The sequence below is a fragment of the Sinocyclocheilus grahami genome, unplaced genomic scaffold (genome assembly GCF_001515645.1).
Source record: "Sinocyclocheilus grahami isolate Dianchi unplaced genomic scaffold, SAMN03320097.WGS_v1.1 scaffold326.1, whole genome shotgun sequence".
In the NCBI taxonomy this organism is placed as follows: domain Eukaryota; kingdom Metazoa; phylum Chordata; class Actinopteri; order Cypriniformes; family Cyprinidae; genus Sinocyclocheilus; species Sinocyclocheilus grahami.
In genome coordinates this window covers 37,495-58,672 of record NW_015505505.1, presented here as the reverse complement: position 1 = coordinate 58,672, position 21,178 = coordinate 37,495, and the positions used below count along the sequence as shown (strand labels likewise).

The 21,178-nt window shown below is 36.2% G+C and overlaps 2 protein-coding genes across 4 annotated transcripts; one reads left to right on the top strand and one right to left on the bottom strand.

Annotated features, from left to right (window-relative positions):
• Window positions 1-1,686: 1,686 nt before the first annotated feature.
• Window positions 1,687-10,327, bottom strand: zdhhc16b (zinc finger DHHC-type palmitoyltransferase 16b). Its single transcript, XM_016294917.1, has 10 exons — window positions 10,196-10,327; window positions 7,283-7,530; window positions 6,923-7,117; window positions 5,831-5,919; window positions 5,642-5,670; window positions 5,389-5,522; window positions 3,399-3,484; window positions 3,201-3,324; window positions 2,587-2,657; window positions 1,687-2,461 (listed from the first exon to the last, which is right to left on the bottom strand). Exons 2-10 carry the CDS (start codon window positions 7,520-7,522, stop codon window positions 2,359-2,361), a joined length of 1,071 nt encoding a protein of 356 aa, XP_016150403.1. The 5' UTR covers window positions 7,523-7,530; window positions 10,196-10,327; the 3' UTR covers window positions 1,687-2,358.
• A 1,449-nt stretch (window positions 10,328-11,776) lies between these two features.
• Window positions 11,777-21,178, top strand: prkar1ab (protein kinase, cAMP-dependent, regulatory, type I, alpha (tissue specific extinguisher 1) b). 3 transcript variants are annotated; one of them, XM_016294914.1, is made up of 11 exons: window positions 11,777-11,906; window positions 12,878-13,077; window positions 13,213-13,380; window positions 13,465-13,556; window positions 14,492-14,553; window positions 14,645-14,691; window positions 16,741-16,899; window positions 16,982-17,042; window positions 18,788-18,909; window positions 18,992-19,073; window positions 20,103-21,178. In XM_016294914.1, the coding sequence occupies exons 2-11, from the start codon at window positions 12,904-12,906 to the stop codon at window positions 20,273-20,275; spliced, it is 1,140 nt and encodes a 379-aa protein (XP_016150400.1). In that variant the 5' UTR covers window positions 11,777-11,906; window positions 12,878-12,903; the 3' UTR covers window positions 20,276-21,178. The 3 variants fall into 3 exon arrangements, with proteins under 3 accessions (XP_016150400.1, XP_016150401.1, XP_016150399.1); XM_016294915.1 differs by having other exon boundaries at window positions 11,777-11,919; XM_016294913.1 differs by lacking the exons at window positions 12,878-13,077; window positions 13,213-13,380; window positions 13,465-13,556; window positions 14,492-14,553; window positions 14,645-14,691 and adding exons at window positions 14,805-15,004; window positions 15,142-15,309; window positions 15,394-15,485; window positions 16,421-16,482; window positions 16,574-16,620 and having other exon boundaries at window positions 11,778-11,906.

The following is a 21,178-nucleotide window of genomic DNA, read 5'->3' as shown; positions in this document are numbered from 1 at the left end:
CGGGACATAGAGGAGAAACAATAATGTACAGTATGTGGAAAATAATGTGTTTTTTGAACCTTAAACCACATAAGCACATTTCATTACACCAAATACACAAAATCATGTTCTTTTTAGCAACATCATGACCCCTTTAACTTTTTCAATGCTTGGGTCACTTTTTGAAAACTCCACAAAGTGAGCACAACTGAATCATTTATCATTGCTTTGGTACAAAATTCATTCAATGACTAAGTCTTTAAAATTGCATGAATTCTTTTCCCTTTAAAATGCATCTTTGATAATCAAAAGGACACGCATAAATGTTTTTTTTTTTCAAATGGTCATTTCTTAATGTCTTAAAAAGGCTTGAATGTAAACCTTTCCTCATTTAGTATGTGAATCATGAATATGCTAATTATCCCCGCCTCTCAGTCGGACCTGCTCCACTTTCACGCCGTTAAGTAGTAAACGCAATGTAAAACGTTCACAAAGTTTTCCGTTATAACCAGTGAAGCGCTACACCGCACAATGAACCTCTTATTTACATCATGTCAACACTTTGTTGTAATGAGAGAATTTGCGAGTGCGCAGAATTCAGCACTGAAACAAAAACTAGTTTTTTGAGCAGTGCGTATTCTAATCTTAGACGCATTTGATTGGCCGGCGCATTCAAGAAAGCAACAGATATGTCTGTGATTGGCTACATCCGCTACAAACATTCTAAATCGAACCCTTTCACCAGTTATGAAAAGCCCCGCCCCCGCAGGTTGATGGGATTGGTTAAATGTCTGTGACGTAGGAAACGGGCAGATTCAAACCGAAGCGTTTTGTGAACTGTAGCAGTGTTGCCAAGTAATTGGGGTACTTTAACACCGTTGCCGCAGGTTGTTTTTCATGTCCGCGGGTTGAAGCGACTCCGATAACACTATATTTATCCCCTGGAATGCGAATTTTAGCAGCAAAACAAAACTGAAAAAGACAGGAATTTGCTACAGTAATGCCATGCTGAAATATAATACAAATTAATATATAATAATGGGCTGCTTCAAAGCGCGAAGGAAAGACGAACAAAAGAAGATTTAGGTCAAACAAAATTTATGTTTAAAAAGTAAAGATACAAATGGTGACCTTTGTGTCTCAATTTCCCAGTAGTTTTATATCACACTAGTATAGAATGTGCTGGAATGGCCTTAATATGAACCTTTTTAAGTTACAAACATATTTCAGGTAGTTAAACCACAAAATGATCTAATTACTCAAATCACTGAAACAGCAAAACAATATTTTCATCTTGCTTACATTTATGGGGAACCCAAAAGTCTGAGAACATGCTGAAAATATGGTCATTTTAGGCTTCATTTGTTTACTGCATTACTTAACATGAACTGACAACAAAATACTTATACAGTATTTATAATTTCAACATTTACTAATACATTTTTTTAAATCAAAAGTTGTATCTATTAACGTTAATGCACGTTCAGTGAACAATTGCATTTTCATTAACCAACAGTAACAAGGATTAATAAAAGCATTAAAAAACATTGCTCAATGTCAGTGTTAGCTAATACATTAACTAATATTAACAAATGAGACATTACTGTAATGTTACCTAATATGATTTTTTTTTTTTTTTAATGAACAAAACCTTGTAGTTTTAGGATTTAGAAAAAAAATTAAATCTAAGACATGAAATAAATATACTTGTACAAATATTATGAGTGTGTAATAATTCTAGGACAACGATTAAATTTTTTTTTTTATAAGTAATAACTTAAGTTATAAGCAAGTTAAAGCAAACAGGGAACTTATCAAATATCAGGCATCCTAAAATCCATGTTTATGCTTTTAATCTATAATGTGACAATTAGATCATGTAAAATAATATAAAATATGTACTTTTTTCCCCCAGTGCTCTCAGACTTCTGGAGCCCACAGTAAACACGGTAAAACTGCAGACGTATTTCATGTGTAAAACCTGCTCGTTAGAAAACATTTGCAAAAGAAGGTAAACTAACTTCATTTTAACAAAATGCATGGACCACTTTGTAAATATCTGGACATTCAAATAGTTTTATAAAGAACACAGATTCCCATTAATGTCCGAGTTAAAAAATATAAATATTCCACAGATGTCACCACAATCCATTCACATAAAGCCTTTGGCACCAAGTCCTACTCTGAACTCGCACGTGTTGAGAAAAGGATCTCGCGCTGTACCATAAACACACATTTCAGTAGACCATCATTAACAACCTCTAATAAGAGATTGTTCATTTGTAAAGGACAGGGGTGATGCAGAGACCCCTTCAGTCATCAGAGTTCAAGAGATGAGTTTATGAACGGATCTGATCCATCAGGTCCATGACTGTGAGGTCATATGGCCATGGTGTTGCTCTTGTGTGCGGGACCGTCCCACGTCAGGCCGTCCCCGTGAGGGAGATGACTGGAGGGCAGCAGAACTCGCGTCAGCCAGTCACTGGTGGATAAGAAAAACATGGCAGATATTATAAAATATTGAATTAGAAATAGTTGTACATTCAACTTTCACCTACATCTAAACTGGGGAATAATAACCGTGGGACAATAATAAAAACATCTCACCTCTGCTTCTCAACACCAAAAAATATTTTCCAGTTGTTAATTTTTCCATGATGGTATGGATTACGGAAAACCTGCGAACAGACAGTCGATTTCACAACAGTTTTGAGAATACAACTTGTTTTGTCTAACTTCATCTCTGAAAAACAAAAAACGATATATAATCAGCATTATTATTATTTTTTTTTTTAAATTTAGAAACAGTATTTTTTCATCTCTGAAAACAAAAAGAACATGAAAGCAAAATAAAAGATCTTATTTTATTATGAGATTTAGAAATTAATTTTGCAATTGTGCTGCTAAATTGACATTTTTAAAAAAAATTACTATTATTAAGAACAAAAATATCAACATCTACTACTTCAAACTCTGCACATATTGCATTTTGAGCTGCTAGTTTTATAACTTCCTCCCTGAAAACCAACAACTAAAAAATGTAATAATCAAATTTGATCAAATTATTATTATTATTAATACTACTACTCATTTTTTTATAATTATTCATTAAATAATATTTTTTCCAACTGCATTTAGTGACTTCAAAGTGTATACCTTGGTCTTATTTCTTCCAAATTGGTGGTTGTTCCGCTAATCTGATGAGCACATACTTCTCTTACCTTGCCCTTCAGTCGCAGTCGTCTCCTCTCTTTGTGGTTGATGTGTCTCTCCACGCTGGTCTCTCCTCTGGTGATCAGTATCGCGTGCCACAGTGTCAGGCCTCCTAACGCTACAGCCACTGAACTGGAAACACGTCAGAAACGTCAGGCCGCAAGCACAGGAGAAACACATGCCGAGTGTAAATTGAGACGTCTTACCTCGTCAACACCCACAGATAAACGAGGCTCTTATGTACCATCCTCTCCTGACGGGTGAAGGCGGGTGGAGGTGTTTGATAGGAGCTCTTCAACATAAAACAAAGACTCACCTTAAAGGAACACTCCACTATTTTTGAAAATAAGCAAATTTTCCAACTCCCCTAGAGTTAAAGAGTTGAGTTTTACCGTTTTCGAATCCATTCAGCCGATCTACGGGTCTGGCGGTAGCACTTTTAGCTTAGCTTAGCATAGATCATTGAATCTGATTAGACCGTTAGCATCTCGCTCAAAAATGACCAAAGAGTTTCGATATTTTTCCTATTTAAAACTTGACTCTTCTGTAGTTACTTCGTGTACTAAGACCGACGGAAAATGAAAAGTTGTGATTTTCTAGGCCGATATGGCTAGGAACTATACTCTCATTCCAACTATACTCTCAATGATATTACTCAGCGCTTGAAAATAGGCTAACTTCCGTCAACAACCAACGTATGTCATTCTAAATATCATTGCGCCTGCTGCACCCATGGTACAGCAGCAAAGTTCCTTGATTATTACGCCAGAATGAGAGTATAGTTTCGAAACTCTTTGGTCATTTTTGAGCGAGATGCTAACGGTCTAATCAGATTCAATGATCTATGCTAAGCTACAGCTAAAAGTGCTACCGCCAGACCCGGAGATCAGCTGAACGGATTCGAAAACGGTCAAACTCAACTGTATATCTCCAGGGGATTTGGAAAATTAGCCTATTTTCAAAAATAGCGGAGTGTTCCTTTAAGAAGATAATCATGTTAATCATAGCTAAAACCAAAACTTTCACAATTAGTCTACAGATCTAATATTCTACTGTGTGAACTAGTGCTTCTTCATCTACTGTCTGCGGCTGCAGTTCACTGGGCAGAAACTCTTAAACTCAGCCGCTAATATCTGATGTGGATTTCATTCGAACAGCAACCGTAACAAACAGCCAAGATTACCTCTCAAATAACAGCTAATTGTTTATATTCATGTCCACTTGATAAGCATTTCAAATGCATCTGTCTGTGATTATGATGCATGTGATATCTGCAATTATTGTCAACCTAAAGTTGGCTAAATCAGCCTTTTATTAGTGGGACTACTCCAATATTTCATAGGTGATTTTAATGCCTGTAGTGTCACGTAAACACATAATGTAGGTCTTGAGAAAGAGTCTACAATGCTTTGCACCATAGACTTCTCTTGTAAGAGCATTAGCGCAAACTGAAACTGCTGTAAACTGAAAACAGGCTGAACTTGTATTTAACCCGGGAACAATCCGTACAGTAACTAAAGTTATTGCCCTCTAGGAGTTTTGCCAGTGTGAAGCTGCAGCCTCTGTGTAGCTTCTACCTGCTGTGAGAACGAGATATAGATTAGCCCCGCCCCCGGGACCACCTCCCCCTGAGAGTGAGCGTCCAAATACCTGCCTGACTGCAAAAACAATACAAACGCAAGCCCACCATCCAACAGAAGCATTTTTAGAAAGAAATTCTCTCTTTTATTCATCAAGGATGCATTAAATTGATCAAAAATGATAGTAGTTTAAAAAAATCATATTTCAAATAAATGCTGCTCTTTTGAACTTCCGGATAAAAAACGTATCACGGTTTCCACAAAAATATTCTGCAACACATCTGTTTTCAACATTGATTATAATGAGAGCAGCAGATCAGCATATTATACTGATTTCTGAAGATCATGTGACGCTGAAGACTGGAGGAATGATGCTGAAAATACAGCTGCGCACCACAGAAATACATTACAGTTTAACACAGATTCACATAGAAAACGGCTGTTTTAAATTGTAATATTATTTCACATTTTTACTGTATTTTTGATCAAATAAATGCAGCCTTGGTGAGCAGAAGAGACATAAAAAAAAGCTAGTGCATGTAAATCAACAGAGAAAACAATCTGAAGGCATTCAGAGCTTCCCCAAGAGGAAGTCCAGAAGCTGATGAAGACTGACCTCGATGGCACTGTAAGCGTCCAGGAACATGTCTTTGGCACTGATGCTGCAGTAGATGCAGGCCATGGTCATGAACAGACAGAAACTGAAGAAGTAACGGTGGTTGAACTGACCCACGCAGTTATTTAACCAGGCTGGATGAGAGCTCAGTTAAGACGGAAACCACAACAGAACACCGTCACATAATAATGAAACATTACTTTTTCACGTTTCGGAAGGTCGGTTTTGTTTACTAGCTGCTTCACAAGGATACGACAGTGGTGGTCCATTTTCAAAATACATCTGAGATGGAACAAACACACAAAAAACGCATTATTTTATTTAAAACCTTATTTTCATAACTGATTAAATTGACCTTTTCTTTTTGATTAATCTGATGAAAATTTAAAAGTTATAATATACATTAAATTTATAATGTACATTATATACAAAATGTACGTACCGGTTGCAGATGCTGCAGTGATGGGTTCTAGCTGGTTTGGGAACGATACATTTTTTACAGATAGTAACAGTTGGTATATCACTCTTTTCCTAAAACAAAACACAGAGTAACAAACACTTAATTATAATGCTAAATGTTAAAAAAAGAAAAAAAAATACTTTTGCAAAGGACTCGGAAAATAGCAAAAATAATGATTTTTCCATTCATTTTTCTTATAGGGATATTAGAAAGTCTTCATTTAGGAGATATCAGCCATTAACCAATCCAATGAGCTATGGGGAGAACCACAACATTACAAACTTGGATTTGAAGTAAAAATGTATTTGAATTTTGCTTTTAATATTAAATATATAAATAAATATTTAAGAAGGTGAAGGAAAGCTGACTGAATTACACTGAATTTCAGGGGAGTTCTTTGGCACTATTTACATGTGAATCTCTGATTGTGGAGATTTCTTTGCAGAATCATGGGAAATGTAGTTTTTTTTAAAACAAGGAATTCCATTGTTAAACTTGTTTATTTAAAAAAAACAAGCTGAAATAATGATGGCTGATAACTTAGACAAAAGCATATTTATTGATTAACAACCTCTGAGCTCACAGTTAGTGTGTCTTTAAAGGTTTTTTTTAGTTATCCTTAAAAATCAGTTCCCCTATGGAGAAAATGAATGGGATTTTCAATTTTGGAATCTGACTGTTGTACAATATTGATTACTTAAAATGTGACACTAAATATAAATTAAATTAAATCAATAAATACAAATTCTTTAAAAACACACACATATATATATATACATATAGAAGATAAAACTAACTAAATAACTAAAAACATAAATAAATTAAAATTCTAAATGTAAAAAAAACATTTGAAAATAAAAATAAACACACACACAAAAGATATTCCTAAATAAATAAAAATTCTAAATAAAAAAAAAACAACGTTTGAAAATAAAAATAAATACACACACGAAAGATGTACCTAAATAAATAAAAATTCAAATGAAAAAAAATAACACGCACACAAAAAGATATTCCAGGATAAATAAATAAAATAAAATATTTTTTGAAATATCTTCTGAATGTGAAAAACACCTGCGGCGAGAACCCCGGACATGTGGTCGTGGCTTTATAGTAATGATAGACCAGCATGAGCAGGTTCCAGTGTCCGTAACAGAGGTGCCAGAGGATCCAGAGAACGGGGTACGTGCTGAAGATGATGGGCAGCACACACAGATACACGATAATCACCACGGAGCTGGTCAAGGCGATCACCAGAGACACAAACACCTTCACCGGGAAACAGAGACCGGGATTAGAAATGGTCAATCCTGTACGCTGTTAAACTTTAAACACACTTTAAAAGAGAGACTGTGAACTATGCACTAGCTTTTATGATGGATGCAGCTTACTTGGTGCTAAAACGCTATAAAAAAAAGATGGTATTCCACCTACCACTCCAAACCAGCGGGTCATATTGTCCACCAGCCAGTAGATGGGCTCAAAGACACAGTCCAGCGCCGTGTCTGAATTGGTCAGGACGTTGTAGTACAGGGACTTCAGCAGCACCGTCCCATAGTTCCACAGGTCTCGTAATCGGCTCGGCCGCTTTCTGCGTCCTCGTTGAGGACAGAGCCTGAACCAGCGCAAGAAGAGACGCATGACTCTGGAGAGGAACCACCTCCAGCTGCGCATGCCACCGCCTTCAACACACAACGACAGGAGCTCACACACACACACACACACACCCACGCTAACAGCTAACAAACACCCCGACCTGTACGACGCTGCCAGAAATCAGAAACACAAGCTTCCTGACCTTCAGGGTCTTCATCAAGCACACAAATCCTGTAAATAATACAGCAGCCTAAAGAAGCAAAGACTTCTGTGATTAACAAATGACTGATCATCAACAATTATAACTCTATTGATTAAGATTTTTTTTTTTTTATTATTATTATTATATATGAGAACATATATAATAAAGTGAAGTAAAGAAGTGCCTCCCTAAATGAAGGGGGAAACCATCAAAGAAGACATTCCAGAATATTCCAGAAAAAATAATACAATTAATTAATTAAAATCAATTTAAAATGTTTAAAACTTAAATAAACACACATACAGAAGACATTCCAAGATGTTTTATGAAAACTAAATAAATAAGTTAATAAATAAATAAAACAAAACAGACACACACACACACACACATATATATATATAGAGAGAGAGAGAGAGAGAGAGAAGACATTCCAAGATATTCTAGAAAACTTAATAAATAAATTCACATTTAAAAATAATGAATTACATATAGAAAATATTCCAGAAAAAAAAGTAAATGAATAAAGAAAAATATATTTTTGGAATCTCTTCTGAAGATCTTACTAAATCTTGACAGACTGTAATAATGTAAAAGTCCTTACCCAGCTGTTATGATTTCGGATTCTCTTCTCAAATAAATATATTAAAAAAAGGACCCAACAAAAACTGTTCTAACTCATCTGTATCAAGACAGAAACTGCCCTGAAGCCCATTTCCAAGACACTTACTCCAGCAGCGTGCACACACACACACACACACACCTTCTCTGACACACAAAAGCACTAGTTTGATTAGATAAAACATAGCGAGCTCAAAATACATTGTCAAGGGGGTGGATAACTATTGCACAGGATTATCAACTAATGTCCGAGACTAAATATTTGATCAAGTTCTTGGCAGTTCACCCAATGTGACAACAACCAACTTAAGAAAAGCTTCAAGTCTCAAGAGCAGTGTAACCCGGCACTGCATGCACTTCCTCAGGAGCACAATAAGAGCTCATCTGATACGGCCAGTGACTGATGAAAGTGAGTATTAGTTACAAGATGTTTCAATCTACGCCCCGTGGGGTTCAAATGAGACGGGACATCTGGCCACCCGTGACCCGTACACACTTCTTTTTTTCCAAACGTCGCAGGTGGAAGCTGAGCTCGAGGCAAAAACAACTGCGTGACGTGACACCATGATGATGCTGTCAGCTTGAGGTCACATGGTTACGATAAAAGAAAAACACTTGAACTCACTGATGCATCATGGTGACCACTACAGATGTTAGAATCATTTCCAATTATTAATTCCATATTATCAGTTTGAAATTTAGGGGGAAAAAAAGTTCAGTTACTGTTAACTATTTTTGTATTATTAAAAACTACTTAAAACTGTTGTTTTTCACTGAAATAATAAAAAAAGCGATATTAGAAGAAGAAAAATTCTTTAAAAAACATATAGAAAAAAAGGAAAAATGAAAACTACGTGGCAACTAAACGAAATAAGAATAAGAAAAGAAGTTCTAAATTACTAAAACTAGAACTGAAATAAATAACACTAAAGATAAATGAAATGTAAAAAAAAAAAAAAGACTAAAATGTAATATTTAAATAACCAAAATAATAAATAACACTGATTTTATATATTTGTATCACAGGGTTAAGAAAAGATGATGCTCGAATGTAAACTCTATGGTCAGTATATAGAGTTTAATGTTTTGATGAAAAAAATTAATAAAAAAATAAAAAAAAGAAGAGTAATTTTTGCTATGAAATAACAAGAATGGAAATATGGAGATTATGCAGAGACCAAAAATAAACAAAAAATCTTATATTTGAGCTTCTTTGTCTAAATTATATCTGATCAAATGCATCCATTAAAAAAATACTAAAATAGAATAATTTATAAAACAACGATATTACATTTAATAATTAATACATGAATAAATAAACATAAATAGGCACAGTTGATTTGCCTACAAGAATTCATTTAAGCATTAAATATTCATCATTTGCTCATGCTCCTATTCGCATGACTTAATTTACACAGACATTAGCCGAAGTACAGTCTCGCTTTCATTTTATGGAGAGAAAAAATGCAATGAATTTGGACGGTGACTGATGGCTGTCTCTAACCATCTGCATAAAGCGAGTTAATAAAGGCATGCATCCACTCTGTCTGCAGGGAAGGAGCTTACAGCAGATACTCTCACGTGTCCTGAGCACTACTCCTGCACTTCAGCACACTTCAGGACTAATATAATATCATACTAACTAGCAAAGCTGCACTATCAGCATGTAGCGCATGCGCACATCTGCCTGCACTGCAAACACACACGTGACCTGGTTATGACTGACACACTGTAACACTGAGACGGGTTCTGATCTCAGGTGTCCAACAGCACTTTCACTTCTGATCAGAAGATACACTTTCCATTGCGACGGACATATTAGCGCGCAAGCCCGTAAAGAAGCATGTGAATGCATATTGAAGTAACGAGGGCTGCTGTGTTTCTGCTGCACATTCACATCAGCCGAAGCGCAAAACACACAGATAACCTACCGAACCCGGTCCCGTGAACTTATTCGCCCGAGTCGCTCATGAAAAGATGCAGGTCATGTTCGCAGCGGAATGAAACGCACTCAATACAGCTCACTTAATGCTGTGCTGCTGCAGCATGAGCTGAGTGACAAAGGAACTTCCGGTGTTTACCGCAGTTTCCAAAATAAAAGTCGCGGCTGCAGCGCTCGAACGGAAAAATCGAATATTTTTTAAATTTTATTTAATAATTAAAAGATTAATAAATTATGTAATGTTCTTTTTCTGTAATACTTTATTATAATTAATTAATTAATTTTGGCCCTCCCAAAAATTCTGTATCAGGCAATGAGAATTGAAGATAATTTCAGGACTTCCTTCATAATATTTAGGGTAAACATACCAAATAGTAAAGGTCAAAGTTTACTGCATCTACATAATAATATTATGCATTTACACTAGGACACTAGGAAAATATTAAGTAAACCATACATTTGTAAATAAAATATGTATTAATTCATAAAAATAATATAATAATTCATAAAAAATTATGCAGTGTGTCCACGGTATTGGAAAGAGTATAAATAAGCTAATTTGACTGTTTATCATAGTAAAAATTTAATTAAATAAATAAAATATATTTTATATCAAATGTCTTACTGCATTTTCTGCAATTAGGTGCATATATTTATTTAATTGGTAGCAATTTATGATAAGGTTTAATTTGTTAACATTAGTTAATGCATTAACTATTAACTAACAAGGACCATATTTTTTTATACAATTCACAAAATAAAATAAAATATAAAATAAATAAGATATGATAAGACAAGACAAAATGAGGTAGATAAAATAAAGAAAATAAGATAAAATAAAGAAAATAAGATAAAATAAAGAAAATAAATACAATTAAATAAAATGAAATAAGACAGATAAAATAAATAAAAGAAGATCAAATAAAATAAAATAAAGAAAATAAATGCAAATAAATAAAATGGAATAAGACAGATAAAATAAATAAAATAAGATAAAATAAAATAAAATAAAGGAAATAAAGAAAACAACTACAATTAAATAAAATGAAATAAGATTGATAAATAAAATAAAATAAGATAAAATAAAATAAAGAAAATAAATACAATTAAATAAAATGTAAATAAGACAGATACAATTAAATTAAATTAAATCAAATAAGACAGATAAAATAAATAAAAGAAGATAAAATAAAATAAAATAAAGAAAATAAATGCAATTAAATAAAATGGAATAAGACAGATAAAATAAATAAAAGAAGATAAAATAAAATAAAATAAAGAAAATAAATACAATTAAATAAAATGAAATAAGACAGATAAAATAAAGAAAATAAGTGCAATTAAATAAAATGAAATAAGACAGATAAATAAAATGAAATAAAATAAAATAAAATGAAATAAAGCTGTCTAAACAGGTAACATACATAAAAGATCAAGATGTTAAAGATCAAGTGTTTTATTAAGGAAGGTCTGAGTACGGTACCCAGGTTGAGTCGTGCTACGCGCGCTTTAATGTTGCCAAGGTTACCGTTTCCATGCGCGAACGGGGCCTATTGACGTCACCGGCAGACTTTGCTTGGTGTTGTGCTGCTTCCGGCGAGCACGAGCAGACGTCCGAGCGCCTGTGAGGAAGAACGAGCTGCTGTGCCGCGTCTGAATAACGGAGTAACGCAGAAGCCGAGTCGCGTTTTAAAGGCTCGGTAAGGAATAACGGTAGTTAACGTGTCATGTTTGTCGTGCAGCATCTATGATGATCGCTGAATGCTGGAAATGACATTTGTTTATGATACAGATAAAGATGGCGACCGCTCAGCGGCCTTCTCTTAGAGACTCAACGGCTGCTTATTTTCAAATATCGAGCAAAACCGCTCACTAACCTTTTATATGTTGTGCGCTTTACGGGTTTAACGTTCTCGTGGAGGTTAGATAGCGCCATGTCTGCTCAGTGTTGTATTTAGACCGTCTAAATGTGTGTTAAACTCATATTTCATACGCATCGCATAATATGTGTATGTTCCTCTGGTCGTGTAAAATAGATCTAAGTGTATGATCGCGTGCTTAACCTTCGTTCTACACACACTAGTATTCTGATGGATGTTGTTGAAGTGGAAAAATGATGTTATGTCAACATAATAATAATCAACCTGCAGCATTGAGTTCATGCAGTGGATCAAACTGTCCAGGTGTGCTGAAACAAAGATAATCTCCAGATTATTTCTGAGATGATGCTGTAATCCAGCTCGGGCAGAACATTCAGTGACCCCTTTAAATGTATTTATAGTCATGTGCAGGCATTAATGATATTTTCATGAATGTTAATTACTTTGAGTGTTTCTGCATTAATTCTGCACAGGATTGCAATAGCCTCTTTTTCCATCATAACAAACAAAGTACATTACACGACATTTAAAAACTCCAGAATAACATTATTAGGGTTCGAGACAGGTGAAGGTTTGTTTGTTTAGTTTTACTGCATTTTCTGCAATTGGGTGCATATATTGATTTAATAGTTAATATATAATATAATATATAATAAATTAGCTAATATAGTTAGCAAATGAAACCTTATTGTGAAGTGAAGCCGTTTCATTTTGTCCGCCAAGTTACATTTTGTCGGTGTGTCACTTGTTGTAATTGTAACGCAGTGATTGGTGTTTGTGCACCGCTGCAGGTCAAAGGTCAGATCCAGCGTTCAGCATGGCATCAGGCAGCGTGAGCAGTGAGGAGGAGAAGAGTCTGAGGGAATGTGAGTTATATGTGCAGAAACACAACGTCCAGCAGCTGCTGAAGGACTGCATCGTGCAGCTGTGCACCTCACGACCCGACAGACCCATGGCCTTCCTCAGAGAATACTTCGAAAGGCTGGAAAAGGTTTGCACTTATTCGTACAGAATTCTGACATGACATAAAAGCAACAGATCAGGAAACGTCAACAACGGTTGGCCCATGCGGTAATGCACAACCACGTGTATCTTTGTATTTATATTCATGCATCTTCATGTGCAGGAGGAAGCTAAGCAGCTCTTAAACCAGCAGAAGGCCAGTTCTCGCTCAGACTCTCGTGAAGATGAGGTGTCTCCTCCCATGAACCCGGTGGTGAAGGGCCGCAGGCGGAGAGGAGCCATCAGCGCTGAGGTCTACACCGAGGAGGACGCCACCTCCTACGTCAGGAAGGTCTGTATCTCTCAGAATGACGTAATGTCTCGTGTGTTGGACTGCATAGGTCAGTCAGTCGTGTTTTCTGTCTTCTCTGTGAAGGTCATTCCTAAAGACTACAAAACCATGGCTGCTCTCGCCAAAGCCATCGAAAAGAATGTGCTCTTCTCACACCTGGACGACAATGAAAGAAGGTGACTTAGTGTTTTAGTTCCTTTATCCATTATTTAGGTTTTTAGGCGGGACACTACAGGCAAAACGTCTTTTTTTTTCGCATGCACTGGTCACTTTTGAGATTTTTTCCCCCCCAGACTAGTGAAAAGGAAAATGCAAAACAAACTTTTAAGTGTTTATTTTGTTGCACGTTATCTATATGTGTTTAGATTCTTTAAAGGCCATGATAATTTTTTCCACTTAAGCAACATTTTCATACACCAAACATTATCATTTGCATGATTTTATACAATATTGTATTCCTAAAAAAAAAATACAGTTTTTTTTCTTTCTGATTTCTGATAAAAAGAGAAATCCAAAATCACCTGTGTAAAAAAATATTGAAACTGGATTTGATTTTTGTTCAGGATATTTATGTGAATTATCGCATATTTAATTAGAAAATGCTTCATTTGCATATTTAAACATAACATTTACGAAAACGTGTAATACAAAAAAAAAAAAAATTTCTCGAGACATAATGACTTTTTTCTCGAAATTTAACGATTTTAATCTCGAGATGGTTTTATTTTTTATTATTGCTTGGCCCTAATCCTCTTCCGTGTATGAAAATGTTGCTTAAGTGGAAAAAAATAATCGTGGCCTTTAAAGAATCTAAGCACATGTAGATAACGTGCAATAAAATAAACACTTAAAAGTTTTTTGGGAGATATCCAAAATCGCCTCTGTAAAAATATTGAAACTGGATTTGAATTTTATCCTGGATATTTATGTGAATTATCGCATATTTAATTAGAAAATGCTTTATTTGCATAATTAAACATAACATTTCAGAAAACATGTAATGCAGAAATGTTTGTAACTCCTAATGAAATCAAGCAACAGGGGGAGTGTGGTGATGTAAAAGACATAAAATAACTTACTGACCAAATTTGTCTTCTGTTTTACCCTACAGTGACATATTTGATGCCATGTTTCCAGTCACCTACATCGCAGGAGAGACTGTCATCCAGCAAGGTAGAGCTTTAAAAACACTGATGAGCAATCATATTGACCTTATTTATACATTGATTTACCTTTGCTGTTTTGTTTCACACTTGTTTCCTAGGTGACGAGGGTGATAACTTCTATGTCATCGATCAGGGTGAAATGGATGTGAGTTATCCTAAACACGTCTTCGCATAAAAACAACCTAAGAGTGCCATCCTGGATTTGTTCTCAATCAATACGGCACATTATGCAGGTACAGAAGGTCATAAGTGCGTTTGGTCAAAGGTCAGATCCAGCGTTCAGCATGGCATCAGGCAGCGTGAGCAGTGAGGAGGAGAAGAGTCTGAGGGAATGTGAGTTATATGTGCAGAAACACAACGTCCAGCAGCTGCTGAAGGACTGCATCGTGCAGCTGTGCACCTCACGACCCGACAGACCCATGGCCTTCCTCAGAGAATACTTCGAAAGGCTGGAAAAGGTTTGCACTTATTCGTACAGAATTCTGACATGACATAAAAGCAACAGATCAGGAAACCAACAACCAACGGTTGGCCCATGCGGTAATGCACAACCACGTGTATCTTTGTATTTATATTCATGCATCTTCATGTGCAGGAGGAAGCTAAGCAGCTCTTAAACCAGCAGAAGGCCAGTTCTCGCTCAGACTCTCGTGAAGATGAGGTGTCTCCTCCCATGAACCCGGTGGTGAAGGGCCGCAGGCGGAGAGGAGCCATCAGCGCTGAGGTCTACACCGAGGAGGACGCCACCTCCTACGTCAGGAAGGTCTGTATCTCTCAGAATGACGTAATGTCTCGTGTGTTGGACTGCATAGGTCAGTCAGTCGTGTTTTCTGTCTTCTCTGTGAAGGTCATTCCTAAAGACTACAAAACCATGGCTGCTCTCGCCAAAGCCATCGAAAAGAATGTGCTCTTCTCACACCTGGACGACAATGAAAGAAGGTGACTTAGTGTTTTAGTTCCTTTATCCATTATTTAGGTTTTTAGGCGGGACACTACAGGCAAAACGTCTTTTTTTTTCGCATGCACTGGTCACTTTTGAGATTTTTTCCCCCCCAGACTAGTGAAAAGGAAAATGCAAAACAAACTTTTAAGTGTTTATTTTGTTGCACGTTATCTATATGTGTTTAGATTCTTTAAAGGCCATGATAATTTTTTCCACTTAAGCAACATTTTCATACACCAAACATTATCATTTGCATGATTTTATACAATATTGTATTCCTAAAAAAAAAATACAGTTTTTTTTCTTTCTGATTTCTGATAAAAAGAGAAATCCAAAATCACCTGTGTAAAAAAATATTGAAACTGGATTTGATTTTTGTTCAGGATATTTATGTGAATTATCGCATATTTAATTAGAAAATGCTTCATTTGCATATTTAAACATAACATTTACGAAAACGTGTAATACAAAAAAAAAAAAAATTTCTCGAGACATAATGACTTTTTTCTCGAAATGTAACGATTTTAATCTCGAGATGGTTTTATTTTTTATTATTGCTTGGCCCTAATCCTCTTCCGTGTATGAAAATGTTGCTTAAGTGGAAAAAAATAATCGTGGCCTTTAAAGAATCTAAGCACATGTAGATAACGTGCAATAAAATAAACACTTAAAAGTTTTTTGGGAGATATCCAAAATCGCCTCTGTAAAAATATTGAAACTGGATTTGAATTTTATCCTGGATATTTATGTGAATTATCGCATATTTAATTAGAAAATGCTTTATTTGCATAATTAAACATAACATTTCAGAAAACATGTAATGCAGAAATGTTTGTAACTCCTAATGAAATCAAGCAACAGGGGGAGTGTGGTGATGTAAAAGACATAAAATAACTTACTGACCAAATTTGTCTTCTGTTTTACCCTACAGTGACATATTTGATGCCATGTTTCCAGTCACCTACATCGCAGGAGAGACTGTCATCCAGCAAGGTAGAGCTTTAAAAACACTGATGAGCAATCATATTGACCTTATTTATACATTGATTTACCTTTGCTGTTTTGTTTCACACTTGTTTCCTAGGTGACGAGGGTGATAACTTCTATGTCATCGATCAGGGTGAAATGGATGTGAGTTATCCTAAACACGTCTTCGCATAAAAACAACCTAAGAGTGCCATCCTGGATTTGTTCTCAATCAATACGGCACATTATGCAGGTACAGAAGGTCATAAGTGCGTTTCCTCACAGGTGTATGTGAACAGTGAGTGGGCCACCAGCATCGGGGAGGGCGGCAGCTTCGGAGAGCTGGCACTGATCTACGGCACCCCGAGAGCCGCCACTGTTACAGCCAAGACCAACGTCAAGCTCTGGGGCATCGACAGAGACAGCTACAGGAGAATACTGATGGTACAGCTGCCCTTTACTCACACACATAACACCACACACAACAATACTCCAAAACATCCTTCTGTCTTGTGTTTGATCATAGGGAAGCACATTGAGGAAGAGGAAGATGTACGAGGAGTTCTTGAGCAAAGTATCTATTTTAGGTAAGTCTTGTCTGTCTATCTAGGTATTAGGGGTGTGACGATACACTTCACTCACGAGACAAGACGAGATGATACATGATATTGAATTCACAAGAAGATGTTTTTTAGAATCTTATTTTATTTCAAAGTCACAAAATGCAAAACAGTTCAAATGCATTTTGAAATGTTTTAATTAATCATCTCGGAATGAATGTCAATTCAGTTCTACTTTCTGTGTGTGAATTATCATATGCAGTAAAAGACCGAACAATATCCAAGCACTGTAAAAGTTTTTGCCACAGACTCAAGACTGGCTTCTCTCCTGTATGATTTCACACGAGTCTCTTCAGACCTTATGACAGTCCATGAACTATGCATGAGCTTCTGACTTCTTTTAACTCTTTCCCTGCCAGCATTTTTGAAAAATTTAGCATTTTTTATCATTTTCACTAAAATTTCATGGCCTCCCGAATATTTTGTTGCATGAATATCTGAACATGCAATGCATCAAAATAAAGAACAGAGCCTCTACTTTTAAACAAAAAAAAATCTATATATCAACACTTGAATGTAGGTAAGCTTCATAAAAAAAAATTTTGTTTAATTTTTTTTTATCAAACTCACATTTTTATCAAAAACTGTATCTGGATCATATTCAGTTCGATGACCAAAGCATAGATGCAGTAGATCGCTTTCATCAACACCCCCAAAGATTCACAGTCCTTTACCACTTCCGGGATCGCCATTTCACTCAGTAACATTTGGCAGTTTTCATTTATATGCTGTTTATTGTTGATGATCGCATTATTTTTCATATGCATCTGCTTACATATGAGATCGCTCGTGGCCTGTGCTTTTGATTGGGAGATCGTAGACTCATTCAGGAGATGTGTAATAGTGCCCCCGAGCATATAACAGTTAAAACGGAAAACCTTAATCTCTAGCTTCCGCTAACTGTTGTACGTGCGTTCATGAGAGAGTGGCGTCCAGCGGAAGACGTAAGACGTAGGCGTAGCATAGGCTCTGGTGAGAATATACTAGTCTCGCGAGAAACAAGTTTTGTTTACATCAAAGAAAACCAGTGTCCTCTTGGCTTATATCGAAATCCTCCTACATTTTTCTTTACAAATCCTCGTTTTGTACTACTAATTCGTGACCGGTGTTTTGTTTTGCTTTCTCCTCTGTGCTTCCGCGTGCATCACTTCTGCGTTCTTCACTGCGTTTGCCTACGTCTTACGTCATCCGCTGGACGCCACTCTCATGAACGCACGCACGACAGTTAGCGGAAGCTAGAGATTAAGGTTTATAAAGTTGCAAATATGGATTTTTTTCTGACACAAACACGTCGCGTCGCTTCAGAAGGCCTTTATTAACCCCCCCGGAGCCGTGTGGACTTCTTTTATAATGGATGGGTGAAATTTTTTGGACTTCAAATTTTGGGCTACCATCCACTCCCATTATAAAGGATGGATTAGCCTGGACATTATTTAATATAACTCCGATTGTATTCGTCTGAAAGAAGAAAGGCATATACACCTAGGATGGCTTGAGGGTGAGTAAATCATGGGGTAAGTTTCATTTTTGGGTGAACTAACCCTTTAATCTAAACAATTACATGATGTGCGATCAGTATCATGAACCGTATCGCATCGTAAGTTGAGTGAATCGTTACATCCCTAACTACAGATGATATATAGAGAGAGAGAGCGAGAGCGAGAGCTTTGTCTGTGTAGTTCCTGTATTGTGAGTGTTTCGGCTCTCTGCAGAGTCTCTGGATAAGTGGGAGCGTCTGACCGTGGCTGACGCTCTGGAGCCGGTGCAGTTCGAGGACGGCCAGAAGATCGTGGTTCAGGGAGAACCAGGGGACGAGTTCTTCATCATTCTGGAGGTGCAGTATCCCGTCTGCTGAAAGTGTGTCCGTGTTGGTGAAAGTGTTGTGTTTTCTGAAGTCCTGCTGTCTGTTTCCTCAGGGATGTGCAGCCGTTCTGCAGCGCAGGTCAGAGAATGAGGAGTTTGTAGAGGTCGGCAGGTTAGGACCGTCAGACTACTTCGGTAAGTGACATTAAACATGGAGGAATCAGAGCACATTCTTAAAGGATAGTTCACGTCTGAGCTTCTGTTTTCCATACAGCAAAAGTGGATGGTGAATTTTGCAGTATAAATCACCCTCCACTTTCCTTGTTCTGAAAATGGAACCTCAAACATTTCATGAAAGAAAGAAACTAATTTAGGCTCAGAACAACATTTTTATATGAACTGTCCATTTAATGTAAAATATATTTATGCAGTAAGTCTCTGAATATGATCTGTTAGTCAATACAATTCTAAATGTATCTCATCAGATAGGATACAATTTATTCATTATAATGGAATTCTTATTAGTTATTCATGAAGCTATAAAGAGCAAGTATAGAAAATAAAACAATATAAATGACATAAACCTATGAATTCAGTATTTATGGATTGCATGTTTCTCACACCTCACTCTCACTAGTCAAGCTAGCTTTGTTGATATTAATAACAAAATATATTAATATAGTAGGTCTCTGAATGTGATCAGTCAGTCAATACAATTAAAAGTTTATCTTAATGGATACATAGTTTATTTTTTTTATAACGGGATGCTTATTAGTTATTCATGAAGCTATATTATGGAAGCATGTGAAAAAAATACAAATAAAAAAGGTGATAGTGACTTTTTTCCTCATAACTCTGAGGGAGATACAAGTCAGAATTACGAGATATAAACTCAGAATTCAGATTTAATTTTTTTTTTTTTTTTTGGAGTTTACTGAATTTTGCAATTCCGTTTTTTGTTTTCACCATAGAAAAATAAAATAAAAATGTGACTACTACTCCTGTCTTTTTTTTTCTTCTCAAAATTGTGAGTTTATATTTCACAATTCTGACTTTTATAAAAAGTTTATATCTCGCAGTTTAGAGTCTATATCTCGCAGAATTGTTAGACCAAGAATTTGCAATTCTCTTTTTTTAAGTCATTATTAAGTTCATTATTATACTTAATTAGTGCAGTTAGTTAAGTATAAAAATAAAATCTTTGTGTTTCTTTGCTCTCACTAGGCGAGATCGCTCTGCTGATGAACCGACCCCGTGCAGCTACCGTGGTGGCGCGCGGGCCGCTCAAATGCGTCAAGCTGGACAGGCCGCGTTTCGAGCGTGTGCTGGGACCATGTTCGGACATCCTCAAACGCAACATCCAACAGTACAACAGCTTCGTGTCGCTCTCCGTCTGAGACGCCCCACCCCTAAAAACCTATACCGCAGGGTCCACCTCACCATTTAGCTTCTCATTTAAGCGTTCCCAGGCTCATTACTGCTTCATTAAGTGCTTCCCATGTGACTGTCACGTCAGCCGAGAGCTTTAACAGCCGCTTTCATCGTCGGACATTCAGAGCCAAATGAAAGGCCAGACAATCAAACGTACGTTCCTCCAATCAAATCACAGCCTTTACTCTGCAGTGTTTTTACCTTTAATTCCAAGCAGTAAATGAAAACAACATAAATATATTTATAGTAGAGTTATTCTAAAACCGTTTTAAATTCCTAGTTTTATAAGGTGAACTGACTACATATGTAACAGAGTAAGACAGACGAGTGATGTTTGGCTGTACTGATTATATTCTTTAAGCCTTACTGCCTCATTTCCCTCCTCTATCAAAGCTACACGGAGAAAAAGCAGTCAGGAACATGAACATACATGCGGTTTTATTTCTTCTCATCATTCCAGCACACACTCTCACTATTTGTGTTTCAGTTGCTTACTGTAGTAACTAGTGAGGCCGTTCCTGTGCAGTATCTAAACGTTTAGGGTTTATTGTAAGAGAAACTGGCTGACTGATTTTTAAACTGATATCTCCTCAAAACCATAGTAGTTTCTGTTCTGTTACGATGCCAGTGCCAAAAGTTGGACAGAGCCTCACGTCTTGACTTGAATTTAGCTTCTAGAGGTGAGCGTGACAGATATTTGACAGCGTGATAAAAATTGTATTTGTGTATTCCCGCATGTGCGCCGTCACCGAATGAGCTTTCAGTCCGACTGTTTCAGTATTTACCTTTTTGTCAGTATATGCCGAGAAATACCAGTTTTATTTTTTAATAAGCTTATTTTTCCACAACGGTGCGCAGTGGCATATTTA

Coding starts and splice junctions, on each gene's coding strand:
- zdhhc16b (XM_016294917.1), bottom strand. CDS start 7,522: ATGCGCAGCTGGAGGTGGTTCCTCTCCAGAGTCATGCGTCTCTTCTTG. Junction 5,671..5,830: donor CACTGCAGCATCTGCAACCG/GTACGTACATTT, acceptor GTTCCATCTCAG/ATGTATTTTGAAAATGGACC. Junction 2,658..3,200: donor GACTGCGACTGAAGGGCAAG/GTAAGAGAAGTA, acceptor GTCTGTTCGCAG/GTTTTCCGTAATCCATACCA.
- prkar1ab (XM_016294914.1), top strand. CDS start 12,904: ATGGCATCAGGCAGCGTGAGCAGTGAGGAGGAGAAGAGTCTGAGGGAA. Junction 13,078..13,212: donor ACTTCGAAAGGCTGGAAAAG/GTTTGCACTTAT, acceptor CTTCATGTGCAG/GAGGAAGCTAAGCAGCTCTT. Junction 17,043..18,787: donor GAGCAAAGTATCTATTTTAG/GTAAGTCTTGTC, acceptor GGCTCTCTGCAG/AGTCTCTGGATAAGTGGGAG.